Source organism: Megalobrama amblycephala, linkage group LG12, assembly GCF_018812025.1.
Source record: "Megalobrama amblycephala isolate DHTTF-2021 linkage group LG12, ASM1881202v1, whole genome shotgun sequence".
Lineage (NCBI taxonomy): Eukaryota > Metazoa > Chordata > Actinopteri > Cypriniformes > Xenocyprididae > Megalobrama > Megalobrama amblycephala.
In genome coordinates, this window is record NC_063055.1 from 6,410,382 (window position 1) to 6,427,113 (window position 16,732).

The 16,732-nt window shown below is 37.0% G+C and overlaps 2 protein-coding genes across 5 annotated transcripts in view; both read left to right on the forward strand.

Moving 5' to 3' along the window:
* otud5a (OTU deubiquitinase 5a) overlaps positions 1 to 10,115 on the forward strand; it is a 30,818-nt gene extending 20,703 nt beyond the window's left edge. For 2 of the 4 annotated variants that reach the window (XM_048208778.1, XM_048208777.1), the window contains exons 3-9: positions 1,034 to 1,098; positions 1,192 to 1,348; positions 1,558 to 1,706; positions 6,030 to 6,215; positions 6,797 to 7,004; positions 8,800 to 8,916; positions 9,550 to 10,115. In XM_048208778.1, the coding sequence (XP_048064735.1) occupies positions 1,034 to 1,098; positions 1,192 to 1,348; positions 1,558 to 1,706; positions 6,030 to 6,215; positions 6,797 to 7,004; positions 8,800 to 8,916; positions 9,550 to 9,671 (1,004 nt within the window). In that variant the 3' untranslated portion in view covers positions 9,672 to 10,115. The remainder of the gene's footprint in view (positions 1 to 1,033; positions 1,099 to 1,191; positions 1,349 to 1,557; positions 1,707 to 6,029; positions 6,216 to 6,796; positions 7,005 to 8,799; positions 8,917 to 9,549) is intronic. The other 2 variants (XM_048208779.1, XM_048208780.1) reach the window with 2 other exon arrangements.
* A 1,558-nt stretch (positions 10,116 to 11,673) lies between these two features.
* pim2 (Pim-2 proto-oncogene, serine/threonine kinase) lies at positions 11,674 to 15,530 on the forward strand. The gene is made up of 7 exons (XM_048208781.1): positions 11,674 to 11,957; positions 12,163 to 12,263; positions 12,356 to 12,406; positions 12,881 to 13,101; positions 13,183 to 13,352; positions 13,435 to 13,611; positions 14,099 to 15,530. The coding sequence occupies exons 1-7, from the start codon at positions 11,894 to 11,896 to the stop codon at positions 14,245 to 14,247; spliced, it is 933 nt and encodes a 310-aa protein (XP_048064738.1). The 5' UTR covers positions 11,674 to 11,893; the 3' UTR covers positions 14,248 to 15,530.
* The last annotated feature ends 1,202 nt before the right edge of the window (positions 15,531 to 16,732 follow it).

A 16,732-nucleotide genomic window follows, 5' to 3' on the forward strand; every position in this document is an offset into this window, starting at 1 on the left:
TTAATATCCTAACCAAGAAGCACAGAGCGTTCACTAATTGCTGGATGTGCCAACTGCAGTAATGAACTGGTCTTTTCAATCAAACTTTTGCTGTGAGGTATTTGTTTCTGCACCAAAGACTTTCCCTTCCTTAAACAACCTATTCTGTTTTATCAGATAATGTCTATGGTTTACAGGGCCTCTTCTAGGAACTAAAAAAGTGCAAGGGTCTTAAAATAAAGCACCTGTATTGGTATATTTGTCTGAACTTTCATTTAAAGCTTGTTTTTTTTTTAGCGAAGCGAGTGCAACTTCCTTAGTCTGTTCAGAAGTGTCACAACAGAAGTAGGCTGATACTGCGAAAGAGGAAATTGACTAAGAGATTCTCAGAATCTTTGCGGCTAGTGGTCATGTGACTAGCCGGAATGCGCTTCGAGGCTGGGGCTCATTTGCATATCGGCGCTTTTGGAAGGAAAAGTGTCGGCCTCTGAGCGGAGCTCGTACGCCCGTTTGTTTACATCTGCACCTTATTTGGGCCCCTAGTCTTGTTTTGAGTCACTCACTGGCACATAAATGAGTATGATAAAGCCCGCCAAAAGAAGAGCTTGCAGAACGAACCATGCAGCCTTTGCATGCATGCATGCATTACAGAATTTGCCTGCAATTAAACCGCTCAAGCAGTTACTTGCTCCCTATAATTTTGTAAGGTGTTAAAAGAAAAACTATTTCCAAATTTCAAACAACTATAATAACTATGAACAGTATTTTGTTTTATAATTCACTCACTCTGTCCTCCTGTCTTGTTTTTGTTGTGTAATTGTTGTTTTTATGATCTAAAATTAAAAATGCAACAAATAAATGAAATGCATTGAAAATGATGTGTGTATTGCTACATAACATAATTCAGCTATAACTTTTTATTTTGCAGAGACACTACAATAAATGTAAGAAAATGCAATAAAATATGAAATGCTATTAACTGCTGTAAAATTAGTGCATGCATAGATCATATTGTTAATTTGCACATAACCATGGTTTCCTCATCTTTATACAGCTGATCAGGTTTACGGAGACCAGGATATGCACGAAGTCGTCCGCAAACATTGCATGGATTACTTGGTATGTGATGTTCTTTCTTTGGGATCGTCGGAGTGTACAAAACCTGATCATGTTATAATTAAATTCATGCTTTCTCTATGACTTTACTTGCAGATGAAAAATGCAGATTACTTCTCAAATTATGTGACAGAGGACTTCACTACATATATCAACAGAAAGAGGAAGAACAACTGTCATGGGAACCATATTGAGATGCAGGCTATGGCGGAGATGTACAATCGGCCAGTGGAAGTTTATCAGTACGGCACAGGTCAGCAAAGGGCCTAATTTGCATTACAGTGTCCATAAAATTGAATTATGCACATTTAACTACAGTATATTCCACCATGCATGCACCCTAGTGGATAGCGATGATGAATGTGAAAATTGTTTTGTGGATTTATTGATAATAAGCAATTATATTGACATGCAATATGTTAATGTTATTTTGCTAAATGTTATTTTGATGGCCTCTTTTAGAACCAATCAACACGTTCCATGGCATCCATCAAAATAATGACGAGCCAATCAGAGTTAGTTACCATCGGAACATTCACTACAACTCAGTCGTGAATCCCAACAAAGCCACGATTGGAGTTGGGCTCGGACTTCCTGCCTTCAAACCAGGGGTGGGTACCTGCAGCTGCCACTAAAGTCAACATGAAATGCCATTCGCAACCTATTTACTTCCATAATCTGATGTTTATGAGTGAAGCAGGATATTCAGTGGGAAATAAAGTTGAGTGGGACTTGAAAAGGGGCCGATACCTAACAGAATGAAGCCAGGAGGTTCATGTTGACTTTAAAGTATCAAGATATAAAAAGATGAAATAATAAAAAGCATATATATATATATATATATATATATATATATATATATATATATATATATATATATATATATATATATATATATATATATATTAGGACCATTTAAAATGTCCAACTCAGTTAGACTATACAGTGCATGCATAATTATTATGCAAGTTGATTTTCTGATAATTTTTTCCCCAGGCACATTTCACCAATTTCAAACCACATCAATCTTAAGAACTACTATTAATTTTGGATTTAATCATTTCTAAGTGAAATATAATTGTTCATGAAGGCTGGAAATGAAAAACGCCTTATATTCAGGTGTGCATAATTATTAGGCAGGTTTTCTATTACAGGCAAAATGAGCCAAAAAGGAGATTTAACTCAGACTGAAAAGTCAGAAATTATTAAATGCTCATGAGAAAGATGCAATACTAATGCAATACTAGAAATTGCAAAGTTAAAGCGTGACAACTGGACAGTGAAATGCTCATTGGGTCAGACAAAAACAGGTGGGGAAGAAAAGGCACATGTTAACTGCAAAAGAATTAAGATGAAGAATTAGAAGTGAAGATAATTTTAGTCCATCTCCTATCCTGAAAAGTCTGTTTCGCAGAGATGGAAAATGATCTTCCAAAAGTTACTGCCAGATTCTGGAAGATAAATTCTTCAAACAGTGGTAGAAGAGGATGTGGTGCTGGTCCTTCAAGAGTCACTCTGTTCTGGAAAATGGTGGCGCTGGAAACTAAAGTGTTCCTGATGGTTTCACACCTAATTCTTCACCTTAATTCTTAATTCGTTTGCAGTTAACATGTGTCTTTTCTTCTCCACCTCCACCTGTCTGACCCAATGAGCGTTTTGCTGTCCATTAGTCATGCCTTAACTTTGCAATTTCTAGTATTGCATTAGTATTGCATCCTTCTCATGGGTACTTAAACATTTTTGACTTTTCAGTCTGAGTTAAATCTCTTTTTGCCTGTAAAAGAAAACCTGCCTAATAATTATGCACACCTGAATATAAGGCGTTTTTCATTTCCAGCCTTCATGAACAATTATATCACTATCACTTAGAGATGATTAAATCCAAAATGAATAGTAGTTATTTAGATTGATGTGGTTTGGAATTAGTAAAATGTGCCTGGAAAAAAAATATGATCAGAAAATCAACTTGCATAATAATTATGCATGCTCTGTATCACATAACAGATTCACAATATTTTTTGTAAGATAAAGTAATCCATTAATGAGTACGACTTTAAGTGCCATTTAAGTGAGAAGAGCTGGTAATTGTTTGCAACTGTGCTGCATTTTCAGTGTGAAATATGTTAACTGCTCTGGTTGACCCCTCTGAGTTTGACACCTTGGTGTTAGTATTGTCTATGTGTATTCCATCACGTACACTTCCATCTGCCTGTGCAAGAACAGCCACTTTTCTCATAATTATAATTGAATTTCATGTAATAATATATAATTCAATTCAACTGCCTGCAACAATGTCCTGTATTTGCTACTGAGGAATGTGTAACAAAGTCTTTGTGGGTTTGTGAATTGGGAAGTATTGTCTCGTCAGAGTGTTCCTCCCATTCACTTAGGCAGTTCCGTCAGCTGATCCACAGTCTGAATTTGGAGACAGTCGTCATCAAAGCCAAAAAAGAGACAACAAAGTGTGACCTGCATTGTCCCATTTCCCTGACTGCTTTGGGTGGAGGTGGGGGGAAACATTCCTCACGTCGGTGGTTTTCGGGGGAGCCCCATTAACAGCACACTGTTTTGTTTATGTGCCACATGCCTTGTGATAGTTTAAGCCGAGCAGATCAAAGACAGATCATGTCTTCCTATCAAAAATAGAGCTGCGGTGCTGTAGCTCTCAGACTAATTTGTGGCTCACTGATGTGATTATTTCCATTATTACTCTTCGTAACAACATTTTCCTTTATAAAGTAATACCTTACTGCCCGAAAAAGAAAAAGAAAAAGAAAAAAAAGTGGCATCAACAAAAGAATTTCTATATATGGGAAAACAAAGGGGCAACATTGACCAGAAGTCTATATAAAGTTTGCTTGAGGAAATGCATCATAGAGTAAAAAAGGGTTTTTTTTTTTTTTTGGTACAGTCAAGACCAAAACAATACATGATAAAACCTGGTTTGTGAGCTGGTTTGTATCTCGACCACTTGATGTGCATCAAGATCTTATCGTCCTAGAGATCACCCATATTACGGTCAGTTAGTTTAGCATAACAGTCTGGACAGACGGGGAATGAGCCAGTACGCTGTCTGGACACGAGCGCACTGTTCCAGAGCAGAGGACATGTAGTCTAGCTCTGTGTTTCTTACACACACACACACACACAAAAAGAGAAACATCTTGATATCAGTTACATTGTTACCAGTCCAGGAGCTGGATTCATGAACATCAGTCTATCTACTATTATGCTGCTTTGACGCAATCTGCATTGTAAAAAGCCCTATATAAATAAAGGTGACTTGACTTGACTACTATTAACTAGTTGTTTATTAGCATCCATATTACTAGGATATTGGCTGTTTATTAGTACTTATAAAGCATATATTAATGCCTTATTGTCCATGATCATACTCTACATCCCTTAATCCTACCTAAACTTAACAACTACCTTACAAACTATTAATAAGCAGTAATTGGTCATATTTAATAGTTAGTTAATAGTGATAATTGGACCCTAAACTAAAGTGTGCCTAAATGTGGGTGGTTTACGGTTGTCATCAAATGCAACTCAACTAATCAGAATGCAGAGTCAAAACCATCTGTTTTATGAGATGCTTTCTGTATTTCTGAGATCTGTCATCCATGCTTAGAAAGTGCCTCTTAAAAAAGACTTTTTTGCATTTAGCTCAACAGTGTTTTTCCTCTTCCCACAAATCAGCTCCTCAAGGGTGCTTGAGCAGAAACATTCTCACCTGTCACTTGAGGGGCAACACTGTGGCCTTTAACCCCTTTTCATTCTGTGTCTTAAGAAAATGACAGGCTGATTGTAAAAATCAGTTAGCTTGCACAACATTTTTGTTGCAACTGGCTTGACAGAAGTTCAGCACTCGCCATTGGGTTTTTAATGTTGAAATAGTTCTTTTTAAAGAGTCTGTTTCAAGACATATCCATCCATCCATCCATCCATCCATCCATCCATCCATCCATCCATCCATCCATCCATCCATCCATCCATCCATCCATCCATCCATCCATCCATCCATCCATCCATCCATCCATCCCCTTTAAAAGCCAGTTGCACTCGTACAATGGCAGATTGCTATTTACATGGTGGAATATAAACACCTAAATAATTAGCCAGTTTCATTTGTCATTACTGCAAATTGGTGATTCTGATATATGCAATGACTATCCATTATGACATGGAGGCATTTTTATCTTTATGTACAATAACAATCTTTTACATTGTAATCATTTTATTTTAATATTTGGCATGTTTGTGTGCTGCAGCGCGTCCCCGTGTGTGTAACAAGCAGAGTGTATGCGCGTTGTGCACCCGCCTATTGGTGCATATTACTAACGCACCCTTTAAATAACAAAAAAAATACTGCGCCATTGACTTTAGACCAGGTTTTTGTTGGTCAATGGCACAGTCGTTTTCACTTGCCTCGAAATAGCAACACGCCAACAACGCACCTGAACACACCTTGTTTTCAGACCAGCACACCTATGAGTGAACAGATAGCTGTGAGTGCATTTGCTATTTAAACAATGTGGGCGCTGGACGTGAAAATTATAACCGTGTCGGGCTGAAACTAGCAAAAAACACTTGCATCATGCCTGGCTTTGTGTTGCGCCGGGTGTATGATAGGGCCCAGACTGTGACTGACCAATCAGAATCAAGAATTTTGTAAAGGTTGGCTGTTTCCGGTTGCTGGCAAACGCAGCTAATCCAATCAGAAACCCTTTTTTAATGAGATGAGTACCTGTCATCCACTCTTAGAAAGTGTCTCTTAAAAAAGACTTCTTGCTTAATTTGCATTTAGCTTGATCGTGTTTTTCCTCTTCCCACAAATCAGCTCCTCTCCTGGAGACATTCTCACCTGTCACCTGAGGGGTAACGCTGCGGCCTTTAACCCCTCCTCTGTATATCTGTCTGTCTCTATGCAGTTTGCAGACCAGTCACTCATGAAGAATGCAATTAAAACTTCAGAGGAATCCTGGATTGAACAACAGATGCTGGAGGACAAGAAGAGGGCCACAGATTGGGAAGCTACCAATGAAGCCATAGAAGAGCAAGTGGCCAGAGAATCATACTTACAGTGGCTTCGAGACCAAGAGAAACAGGCACGTCAGGTGTGGGACCTGCCTGTTTTAATGCTAATCCTGCTAACTACCTAACATCATGTCTCATTTAGTCAGAATCTTTAGTTGCATTCCTAACAGAATCACTGTCGGTAAGAATCAGGTGTTTGACGTGTAATACTTCCGAAAAACCCTTGACGTCATAAACGAATCACTGTTTTAATGCTGATTGCACTGGAATTATTCACATGTAGTCACATGCAAGCGGTGATGACTGCTTCATTGGTGAAGGTACACATATACCATCAGGTACGCCAAAGCGTGCAGGCTATGTGGTTTGCGTTTTGACACTTAAACCAGCTGTGAACAAGACCTTCCTTCACAGAAACAATAGCCTTTCTTATAAATCGCTGTTTGAACTGACTTACATCAGCCTAGCAGAGAGAACTTGTTGAATATTTTCATATCATCTAAAAGATTTTACACAAACCTTACATAAACCTACTTTTTGTAAATGTCCTTATGTAAGAATGTTTACTGTTTTGGGTAACAAACTCTGAAGTCTTCACATACAAATTGCCTGTCCACTTATCATTTGTGAATAAACGTGTTTACTTTTGTCACTCCCTCAGCCTCGTAAGGCCAGCGCTACGTGCAGCTCCGCCACGGCTGCGGCCTCCAGTGGTTTGGAAGAATGGAATGCCCGATCTCCACGGCAACGCAGCTCCGCCCCCTCTCCGGAGATTCCTGATCCTTCGCATTCGGACACACCCGCTAAGCCCCCCTCACCGGCCGGAGCGGCCGGAGCGCTATCCAAACCCCCGTCACCCTGTGCACCAGGTCTGTTATCAGTGTTTTGCAATAAGGATGGTGTCATTAAAACTAACAGTTTCACTGTATGATGCATTTCCTTCAGCAAGCCAATTTATGGAGTAAATGGCACATGATGTTCACGGGTTATTAAACTGATTTTAAAGGGTGAATCCCTGGAAATCTGTCAAGAAGATGCCTGGGTCGTGTTTCACCCCAAAATCTAAAGGAAATCATTCAAAAGTTTGGGGTCGATAATATTTTTTTAATGTTTTTGAAAGAAGTCTCTTTTGCTCAGCAAGATTGCATTTATTTAATAAAAAATGAAGTAATATATTGTGAAATATTATTACAATTTAAAATAAGTGTTTTCTGTTTTAAAATACTTTAAAATGTAATTTATTCCTGTGATCAAAGCTGAATTTTCAGCATCATTACTCCAGTCTTCAGTGTCACATGATCCTTCAGAAATCATTCTGATATGCTGATTTGCTGCTCAAGAAACATTGATGAATAGAAAGTTGAAAAGAATAGCATTTATTTGAAATTGAAGTGCATTCTTGCTTAATAAAAATATTAATTTATTTTTTTAAAAATAAAAAAAATTATTACTGACCCCAAATTTTTGAATGGTAGTGTATATAAACTAGTTCGGTCAAACAATTAATCATGATTAATGACATCTAACATAATAGTTTGTTTATATATGCGTGAATATATATTATATTTATATATATATATTATACGTGTGTGTATACCCAAATATATATTTATACATATATATTAGTGCTGTCAAATGATTAATCACGATTAATCACATCCAAAAATAAAAGTTTGTTTACATAATGTGTTTACTGTGTATATCTATTACACACACATGCATTTGTTTAAGAAATATTTACATGTATACATGTATATTTATACATTTATATTATATATAATTTATATTATATATAAATATAAATATTTCATATATAAATATATTTTTGTTAAATATATACATGCATGTGTGTGTGTATTTATATATATACATAATAAAGATACACAGTACACACATATATTATGTAAACAAACTTTTAATTTGGATGCAATTAATCATGATTAATCACTTGACAGCACTAATTAAGTATATATATACACACACACACACACACACACACACACACACACACATATAATATATATAAATATAATAATATATATTCACACATTATGTAAACACAAACTTTTATTTTGGATGTGATTAATCGCAATTAATCGTTTGGCAGCACTAATTATGTATGTATATATATATATATATATATATATATATATATATATATATATATACACAGACAGGCACACACATATAAAATATATATAAATATAATAATATATATTCACACATATATAAACAAACTTTTATGTTAGATGTGATTAATTGATTTGACAACACTAATATAAACATAAAATATATTAAATAATAATGTTAAAAAACAGCATTGCAGCAATTATTGTGGTACTGTATAACAATAATGCAAATATACAGAGAATTATCATTAAGAATAATGGTAACTAAAGCATCCAGATGCATTGCAGTAATAAAAATTAGCAGGTAAATGTGCTTAATTTGAATGAAAATAAGTTCACAATGTAAAACAATCTTAGTCTTAAAAAATACACTACATTTTCTTTATGCAAAATATTTGTTTTTGTAAGAAAAAAATGTCTTTTTGTGAAAATCACTCAAAACCACTTTGCAGGAGAAGCCACATAGATAGAAACTAAATCTCTTTACTTTAGTCTTTCAAATTAAAGAGTTCCTGCGTTCCGTCTCGTCGTTCAGGTCCCAGTAACCAGGCTTGCGTCGGACCAGACAGACCCACCTCGTCTTCTCTGGTGTCTCTGTATCCAGCGCTGGGCTATCGGGCCATTATGCAAGAGATGTCCCCTACTGCTTTTGGTGAGGAAGTAGAATCATGCTTGCCAGTTCGTCTAGCTGTCCTGCCTGATTCAGTATGAAAGAATCTAGGGCTCAGGAATGCCATGTTAATCACGGCGCTCGCTCGCCTTCCTCATGCATCTCACACATCTTGAATCTGTGATGTGATCCATGTGATTCATTGCTGTGAAATGCACCATGCAGAAAGCAGCGTGTACAGCCGTTAAATACACTTGATTGTAGCGGAGTATCGGCACACCCCAGCTACTGTTGACAGCGGCATTGTTTCGGCTAAGAACTTAAGAAGGTGCAAATAGGGAGTGAATGTTTTTCACAAATTGAGCTCTTGTAATGGATCAGTCTGAAAAGCCTGGCCACACCTACTCATCCTTTATTATTGTTGTTTTGCACATTTGAGAATAATAGTAAAAGTATTAAAACATCAGCTTTTATGAAGTTCCAAAGTATGTTGGAGACTTGTTTCCTGCTTTTCTTCCACTATACAGTCAAATTGATCAAATTTAAAAATTGTATATTTGTAAAGAAATGCATATGTAGACACAATATGTGTTTATATATAAAGCATTGGCATATGTAGTGTATATAATATGTTGTTATATAACCATGGTTTGTTTTGCTCTTGTTTTGCAATAGGCCTAACAGACTGGGAAGACGATGAGATATTGGCGTCCGTCTTGGCCGTGTCACAACAGGAATACCTCGATAGCATGAAGAAAAACGCCATGCATAGAGAACCTTCTCCAGATAGCAGTTGATAAAGGAGGGTTGAGGCACAATCTGCAGCCGAAGCAGGAGGCAGATACATGGGGATCAAACCAATCACATTCTCTCCATCATCATGCAGTTCACACTGTCCTTCCTTTCCTTCACCCATCCATCCATCCATCCATCCATCAGTCCATCACTGGCCTCAACCATCCAGCAGTAATGGCCCATTGTTGTGATACTCACCTAAACACTCCTTTTCTTTCTTACGCCATTATCATCATCATCATCATCATCGGACTTCTTTAAGTGCATGTGAAAATAAACATGACTGATATCATTATAGAATACGTGGGGGAAATAAAAAGTTATTGAAAAAAAGTCATACTTTATCCTCTTAATAATTGATTAATATAATCTTGTTTTATTTTCTTGTTTGGGATGAAAATGCTCTTTTTTCTTGGAATAAAAAAAGAACTTTCTGAAGAAATGTACTTCTTTGTTGGTGTCCTTTTTGTGGCATGCATATCTCAATAACGATATTTGATCATTTTTGGACATGCTTGACTGAATTTATTTTTCTCATGAACTTTCTCATGTAATATGCATTATTACTTGAAGCACCTTGCAAAACTAATTTAAACATTTAAGAATGATTTTTTTTTTTTTTTTAGTTGGAGCAAATGGTAGCCAACAAGTATCCATCATCATGTAAATTATTTCAGTACTGTTTAAAAGATCCTAGGATGCACATTATGATGTTGGTTGAGAGAATGACAGAGCACAAAATATACAGTTTATAACATTCATGTTTTGATAAAATCTAAAAAAGACATCGAACCAGATAAAATGTAACAGTTTTGATCTCTTTAATGTGTTAGCCACTACATTTTGTCTGAGATTCATGTGTATTTATCATTTTAGATGACTATTATTCTCAAATGTGGAAAGTAGTTTTATTAAAGAATGAGGTGTGTGTCTGAATATTTGACTGGTAGTGAATGTGGAAGGGTCTTTGATGCATGCAACTTTAATGAAATGCTGAAATCTATTGATCACAAGGACATTAAAGTCAGCTCTTGATATCTGCATAAAGTATTGCCAAACATTATCATATATCTATTAAAAGTTTCGTGTTTTTTAAGTCATCATGGAGATGAAACCACATTAGATCTTGTAAATAGGTGCTGTGGGACTGCCCCACATGCACAGAGCATGCTGGAACATGAGTCATATAGCCTTCAAACTGGTCTAAGATCATCCCTATTTATATGTGCGAAATGTTTTTGCTAAATGACTTTCATTTTAACTACACTATATAGTATCTACTTTTTTATTACTAGTAAGTAATTCAATAGTGACTAGTATGTTTTTCAGTTCCACAAGCTATTCATTTCAAGTACTTATTACCTTGATACTAGTTACTGTCCAAATGGGGATTCAGTTCTTATGTTACTGTTAAAGAAACGCATTGAACTCTATGGGGATCTGGTGCTCAGATCTATTCACTTACAAAATGAATGCATTCCAATTGTATCTGGTACATTCCAGTTTTTCTTGTAGTTTAGTACTAGTAGCATTTATTATTTACTAGTATCTATTACACATTTTATGACGCACTAGTATCTGTCCCAATTTGTCTCTCAAGTGGCATTTTTCTCCACTAACTGCTTTTTATATTACACCTATATCTGTATGTCTACTCGAAATTGTCGTTATGGTTATTTTATGGCTTTCACTGAAAAAAAATGCTACTAAAAACAGTTGGTTTGCCTCGCACTAGTGCATGGGTGAATTCAAAATTTACGCGTTAAAAAAAATAACTCAAAAGTATTCCTGTCATCGCGCGCGCGCGCGCGCTCTTTCTCCGCCGGGACGTTGAGCGAATGGGAGGCGAAGATTCTTAGAATTTTATCCACCGCTCATTAATATTCGTGTATTCAAACTTTTCAGCCCTGTGATTGGCTGTCAGTTCAAAACACTCAAGCGTGTTAGCCTCGATTTTAGGCGGGTTCGCAAGAGTGGGCGTGTCTACACATGTAAACTTAAAACATCAACAAACTGAGAGATTACTCAGAGTCTGTGCGAGTGTTTGAAGGAGAAGTCACGCAGTCGCTCACTGGAAACGGCGGAATTTGAAGTGAATTGAAAACAGGCGGTGACAAATCTTAACAGACTAACATGGATATGTACTGCTGAAGCGGCTTACTGTGATAGCTGAAGATATCATTTGGTTGTTTTATATTGTTTTTTATTCTTATAAAAACTGAAAATGTTGGATAAACGTATTGTTGACCTGCGTTTGGATCAGCTGGAAGAAGTGAAAGCGAAAAATGGTAAGTTTATTATATTACCGAACAACAGCAAATATATATTATAAAGATTTTCTTGTATGGCAGCGTTTGAATTTGTTTTAAAACTGTTTAACAATTAAATAACAATATCGCTTTTAATGTTACATTAATCCAGATGCATAATTTAAATAACAGCCATACATTCCTGGTTATGTTGTTTCTTGAATATTATTGTGTTTATTTTCAGTTAAGGAGCACTTTGAGAAGCAGTATAAGATGGGAACCCTTTTGGGAAGCGGCGGATTCGGGTCTGTTTTCTCCGGACACCGCATTTCAGACGGACAGCAGGTAAAAATGTTATAAAAATATATATATATTTAAATAAAAATATTTTTCACTTTCAAATGTAGTCCTCTAAATTACTTTTATTATCATTTTAGGTCGCTATTAAACAAATATCCCGTGACAGAATTCAACAGTGGGCAAAACTGGTGAGTAAACCTTCATATAAATGCGGGTTTTTTTTTCATCTTAAATTATTTGTCTTCCAAGTATTTTTATTTTCGGTTTATCAGCACCTTGAATACGCACCAAAAAGAAATATGATAAACAGCGCCCTCTTCTGAATGTTTTTTGGTTGTGTTTTTTTTTTTTTACCGGAACAGCGCGTCTTAATACAGAAAGTGACGTAGGCGTGACGATTCGGATTTTTCAGAGCACCCTTAAAAGGGAAACTAAATGGACTTTCCCTAATGTGTCAGAACCAGTTCATAATAATATACCTGACTAACCAGATATTTTTGGTTTCAAAACAAGTACATTTATAGATCCAGAAATATGTAGTTCCCCTTTTTAAAATAACATTTATAACCCAGGGAGTTTACACCTGCACTAGGGAGTTTTCTAGTGGAAATATTACAATATTACAATCCAAACTTAATAATGATCTCTTTTATCTCTCACAGCCTGGTGGAGCAAACGCAGTCCCCATGGAGGTCGCTCTCCTCCTGTGTCTGGGTGGAGGGTCGGGGTCGTTACCCGGTCACCGCGGCATCATCCGGATGCTCGACTGGTTCGAGATGCCGGGTCAGGGATATCTCATCGTGTTTGAGAAACCCCAACACTGCCAGGACCTCTTTGACTTCATCACTGAACGAGGGGCCCTGGAGGAGCCCATTGCACAGAGGTGCGAAAAAGGAGACAGTCTTTTTTGACATTGAGTCCTAACAGTAAACTGCAGTAGTACTGATGAGAATGTCTTTTTCAGGTTCCTCAAACAGGTCATCGAAGCCCTACAGTTCTGCCACTCCAAGGGAATTGTGCATCGGGACATCAAAGATGAGAACATCCTTGTTGACGTCCGCACCGGTGACATCAAAATAATTGACTTCGGATCTGGCGCTCTACTGAAGGACTCCATTTACACTGACTTTGAAGGTAAGGTAGCTTTTGGGTGGTTAATGCATATATTCATGAATATAGCATGAATGTGGATCTGATCCCCTCTGTCTGTTTTTAGGTACCAGAGTCTACAGCCCTCCAGAGTGGATCCTCCACCAGCGTTACAGCGCTCGTCCGCTCACTGTGTGGTCACTGGGCGTACTTCTGTTTGACATGGTGTGTGGAGACATTCCCTTTGAGCGGGACGGCGATATTGTACAAGCCACTCCGAGTTTCACTAAACGCATCTCCAAAGGTGAGCCCACAAACAGAATGGAAATCAATATTCTTAAAGGGACAGTCCACCTAAAAAAATTTAAATTCTATCCTTATTTATTCATCCTCATGTCGTTTCAAACCTGCATAAATTTCTTTGTTCTGCTGTACACAAACCAAGATATTTGGAAAAATGTTTGTAACTAAGCAGATCTCGGCCCCCATTGACTACCATAGTAGGAAAAAAAAAATACTATGGTAGTCAATGGGGGCCCAAATCTGCTTGGTTGCAAACGTTCTTCCAAATATCTTCCTTTGTGTACAGCAGAACAAAGAAATTTATACAGGTTTGAAACAGCGTGAGGGTGAGTAAATGATGACTGAATTTTCATTTTTGGGTGAACTATCTCGTTAAGAGGGACATTTTTGGTTCCCTTTGACCTCCATTGTATTGTAAACTGTGCAAATAAACTATGCCTGATTAAACAATGCCAGGTTTATTCAATGTTCGTTCTGTTTCCTTTCAGAATGCCAGTCTCTGATTCGCTGGTGCCTTTCGTACAGGCCGGAGGATCGTCCGAGTTTGGAGCAGATTTTGCAGCACCCTTGGATGACGGAGACTTCGGAGGATATCGGAGATTTGCAAGCGGAAAGCAATATTAAGCCAAGCCTTTAAATCCTGAAGGACTCTGGACTCGATTCAGAAATTTCCCACACACTGTTTCGTTTTACACTGGACTTACTGAACTCTAGTTGCTGGCTTCTGGATTCTTCCTTATTTATTTTTGTTTACGTTTGTTTTGTTTCATTCGGACTTGGGAATCTGTGCCTGAAAATAACCCTGGATTGATGCCGTTTTACTTTATGAGTGAAAGTTTCCCACGACTACAGCTCCAACGCAACAGCGGGAAATTATACTTTTTTATTTATTGCTGATTATTTATTTTTTTCAGCCACGTACTAATTTATTTCTGCACTCTATGGTTCATGAAGTTTCGGAAGCAGCAAACTGTGTTCGTTTTGTTTGTCTGTTTGTGTTGTTTTAAGTTCGAACTGACTTAAATGACAGTGGGTGGACTTGCAGTTACCGATCAGACTGCGACGAGACCTGGTTTTACAGGTTTTTTGCTGTACAGTGATATTCTCTCCCTGTTCTAAGGGGTTTCGAAAAGACCGGATCTGCTTTCCAGTCTTTTGATGGGAGGCCTGGCGTAACAATAATTCAGTCTCATGTGGATCTCTTCCCATTTATCAACACACACTCTCAAAGAAGGTGCGACAGAAGAGAAGAGGAACATTCCTGTGGATCCTGTTTTCTCTAATTCACTAGATGGATTCCTCAGAGCCATTAGCCAGCTGGCTTTTGGTTTCTGTCAGTATTGTTTGTGAAATACCTGCGCTGTAACTTAAAGAATGTTGTCAGGACGCTTTGTGCTGAAAATGCCCAAATATGTGTCATTTTGTTGGAAGTTCCCAAAGGTCAAAGTGTTGACTAATGTCATGAGGGCTTCAACCACTAACCCACTATTGATGTTTACTAAAAAGGGCCAAGTGAGCTTTTCCTAATTGTTTGATTTCATTATAACACACCAAAGAGATCAGCCTTACTGCTTTATGTGAGGTAAACATGCATAATGCAAAATACATTTGATTTTGATTTGAAATGCAGAACAAAGTTTGTGTTAAATAAATATTTTTTTTTTGAGACATTGAAATTGAATGCACGTGAATTGGACCTTTCCTAACATAATGTGTAATGCATTTGTGTTAACACTGGGGTATTTTTCTTTCACTTTTATGAAATACAAAATCCTTGCCATTTTTGCTTGGGTTAGCACAAAAATTTTGCTGTAAATACTTGTGTATTGAACAATGTTCTGTGGCTGTTGTCACATGATGTTTAATTTATGAGATTCTATAAATAAAAATATAGATGTGATATATCTATATTTAAAGAAACATCTGTCTTGTCTTTTATATTGCTCAAGCAAATAAAAAATGAAAAGGGGAAGTGCTGCCACTTCAGTGGTTAGATCTAAATAGTGATCATAGTTTTCTGTTCATACTTCAAGTTGAGGAGATTTTTTTAACAGGCTTCTCCAGTCAAACCATTCAGGTTAGTCATTTTCGACAAATGAAGAAGGAATGTTTTTAACATGTTCACATGCCGAACTCTGCCCCTGCTTTACTGTAATGACTGAACCAACCTTTCCACATCATTTCTAAATCACCTGAAACCAACACTTGACTGGATCAGTAGACACCTGTTGGTCTTCAAGCACCTTCTTAAATTGATCTTATTACATTTAATGAGTGAAACATATCCTTTAAATCTTTATTTAGGAAAATGTATATTTAGATTTTCTATTGGAAAAATTTAATTTAGACTTAGAGAATGATGAGACTATGGTGCTGCTGCCCCCTATTGGTCATTGTGGTGCAATACAAATCTGGCTTCTTCTTTACTGAACCCATCCAGGATGTGTTTGCCTGTGGTGCATCTCTTTTCTTCCTCCAGGTTAACATGCAGTAATGTATTAGTAGGATAGTTCAGATAAATAGATATGATGCCAGGATGGATAACTATGAATGTATATCAGTTTGGGATAAACGAAAAGGGAAAATAAATGTCAAAACAGAAAGGTTTTTTAAAAGAAGAAGAAGAAGAAAATTCCCACGGACAGTTAGGGGAAGTGATTTTGTGGGACATCAATAATTCTGACCTCATTTGTGTGCTGTTTTAACAAAGTCCCTTTAAGGCTAAAGTCTTTGGTTTCACTGAGCAGTGGTGGGGAAATTATCATTAAAGGGATATTTCACCCAAAAATGAAAATTCTGTCATCATTTTTCAGAAAATGACCGATCGTTTCTCTAGATAAGACCCTTATTCCTCGTCTGGGACCGTATTCTTCAAAAAGCTTATGCTGTATGTCCTACACCTTCCCTATTCAACTTACGGAACGATCGCGGCACCAGTTCCGTTTTTTTCCGTAAGTTGAATAGGGAAGGCGTAGGACATACAGCGTAAGCTTTTTGAAGAATACGGACAGCGGAAGCATGTGCAAGGCGATCATTTGTGTTTATAAAGAATATACAGTTGTATTTTTTTCGAAAATGACCGATCGTTTCGACCCTTATTCCTCGTCTGGTATTGTTTAAAG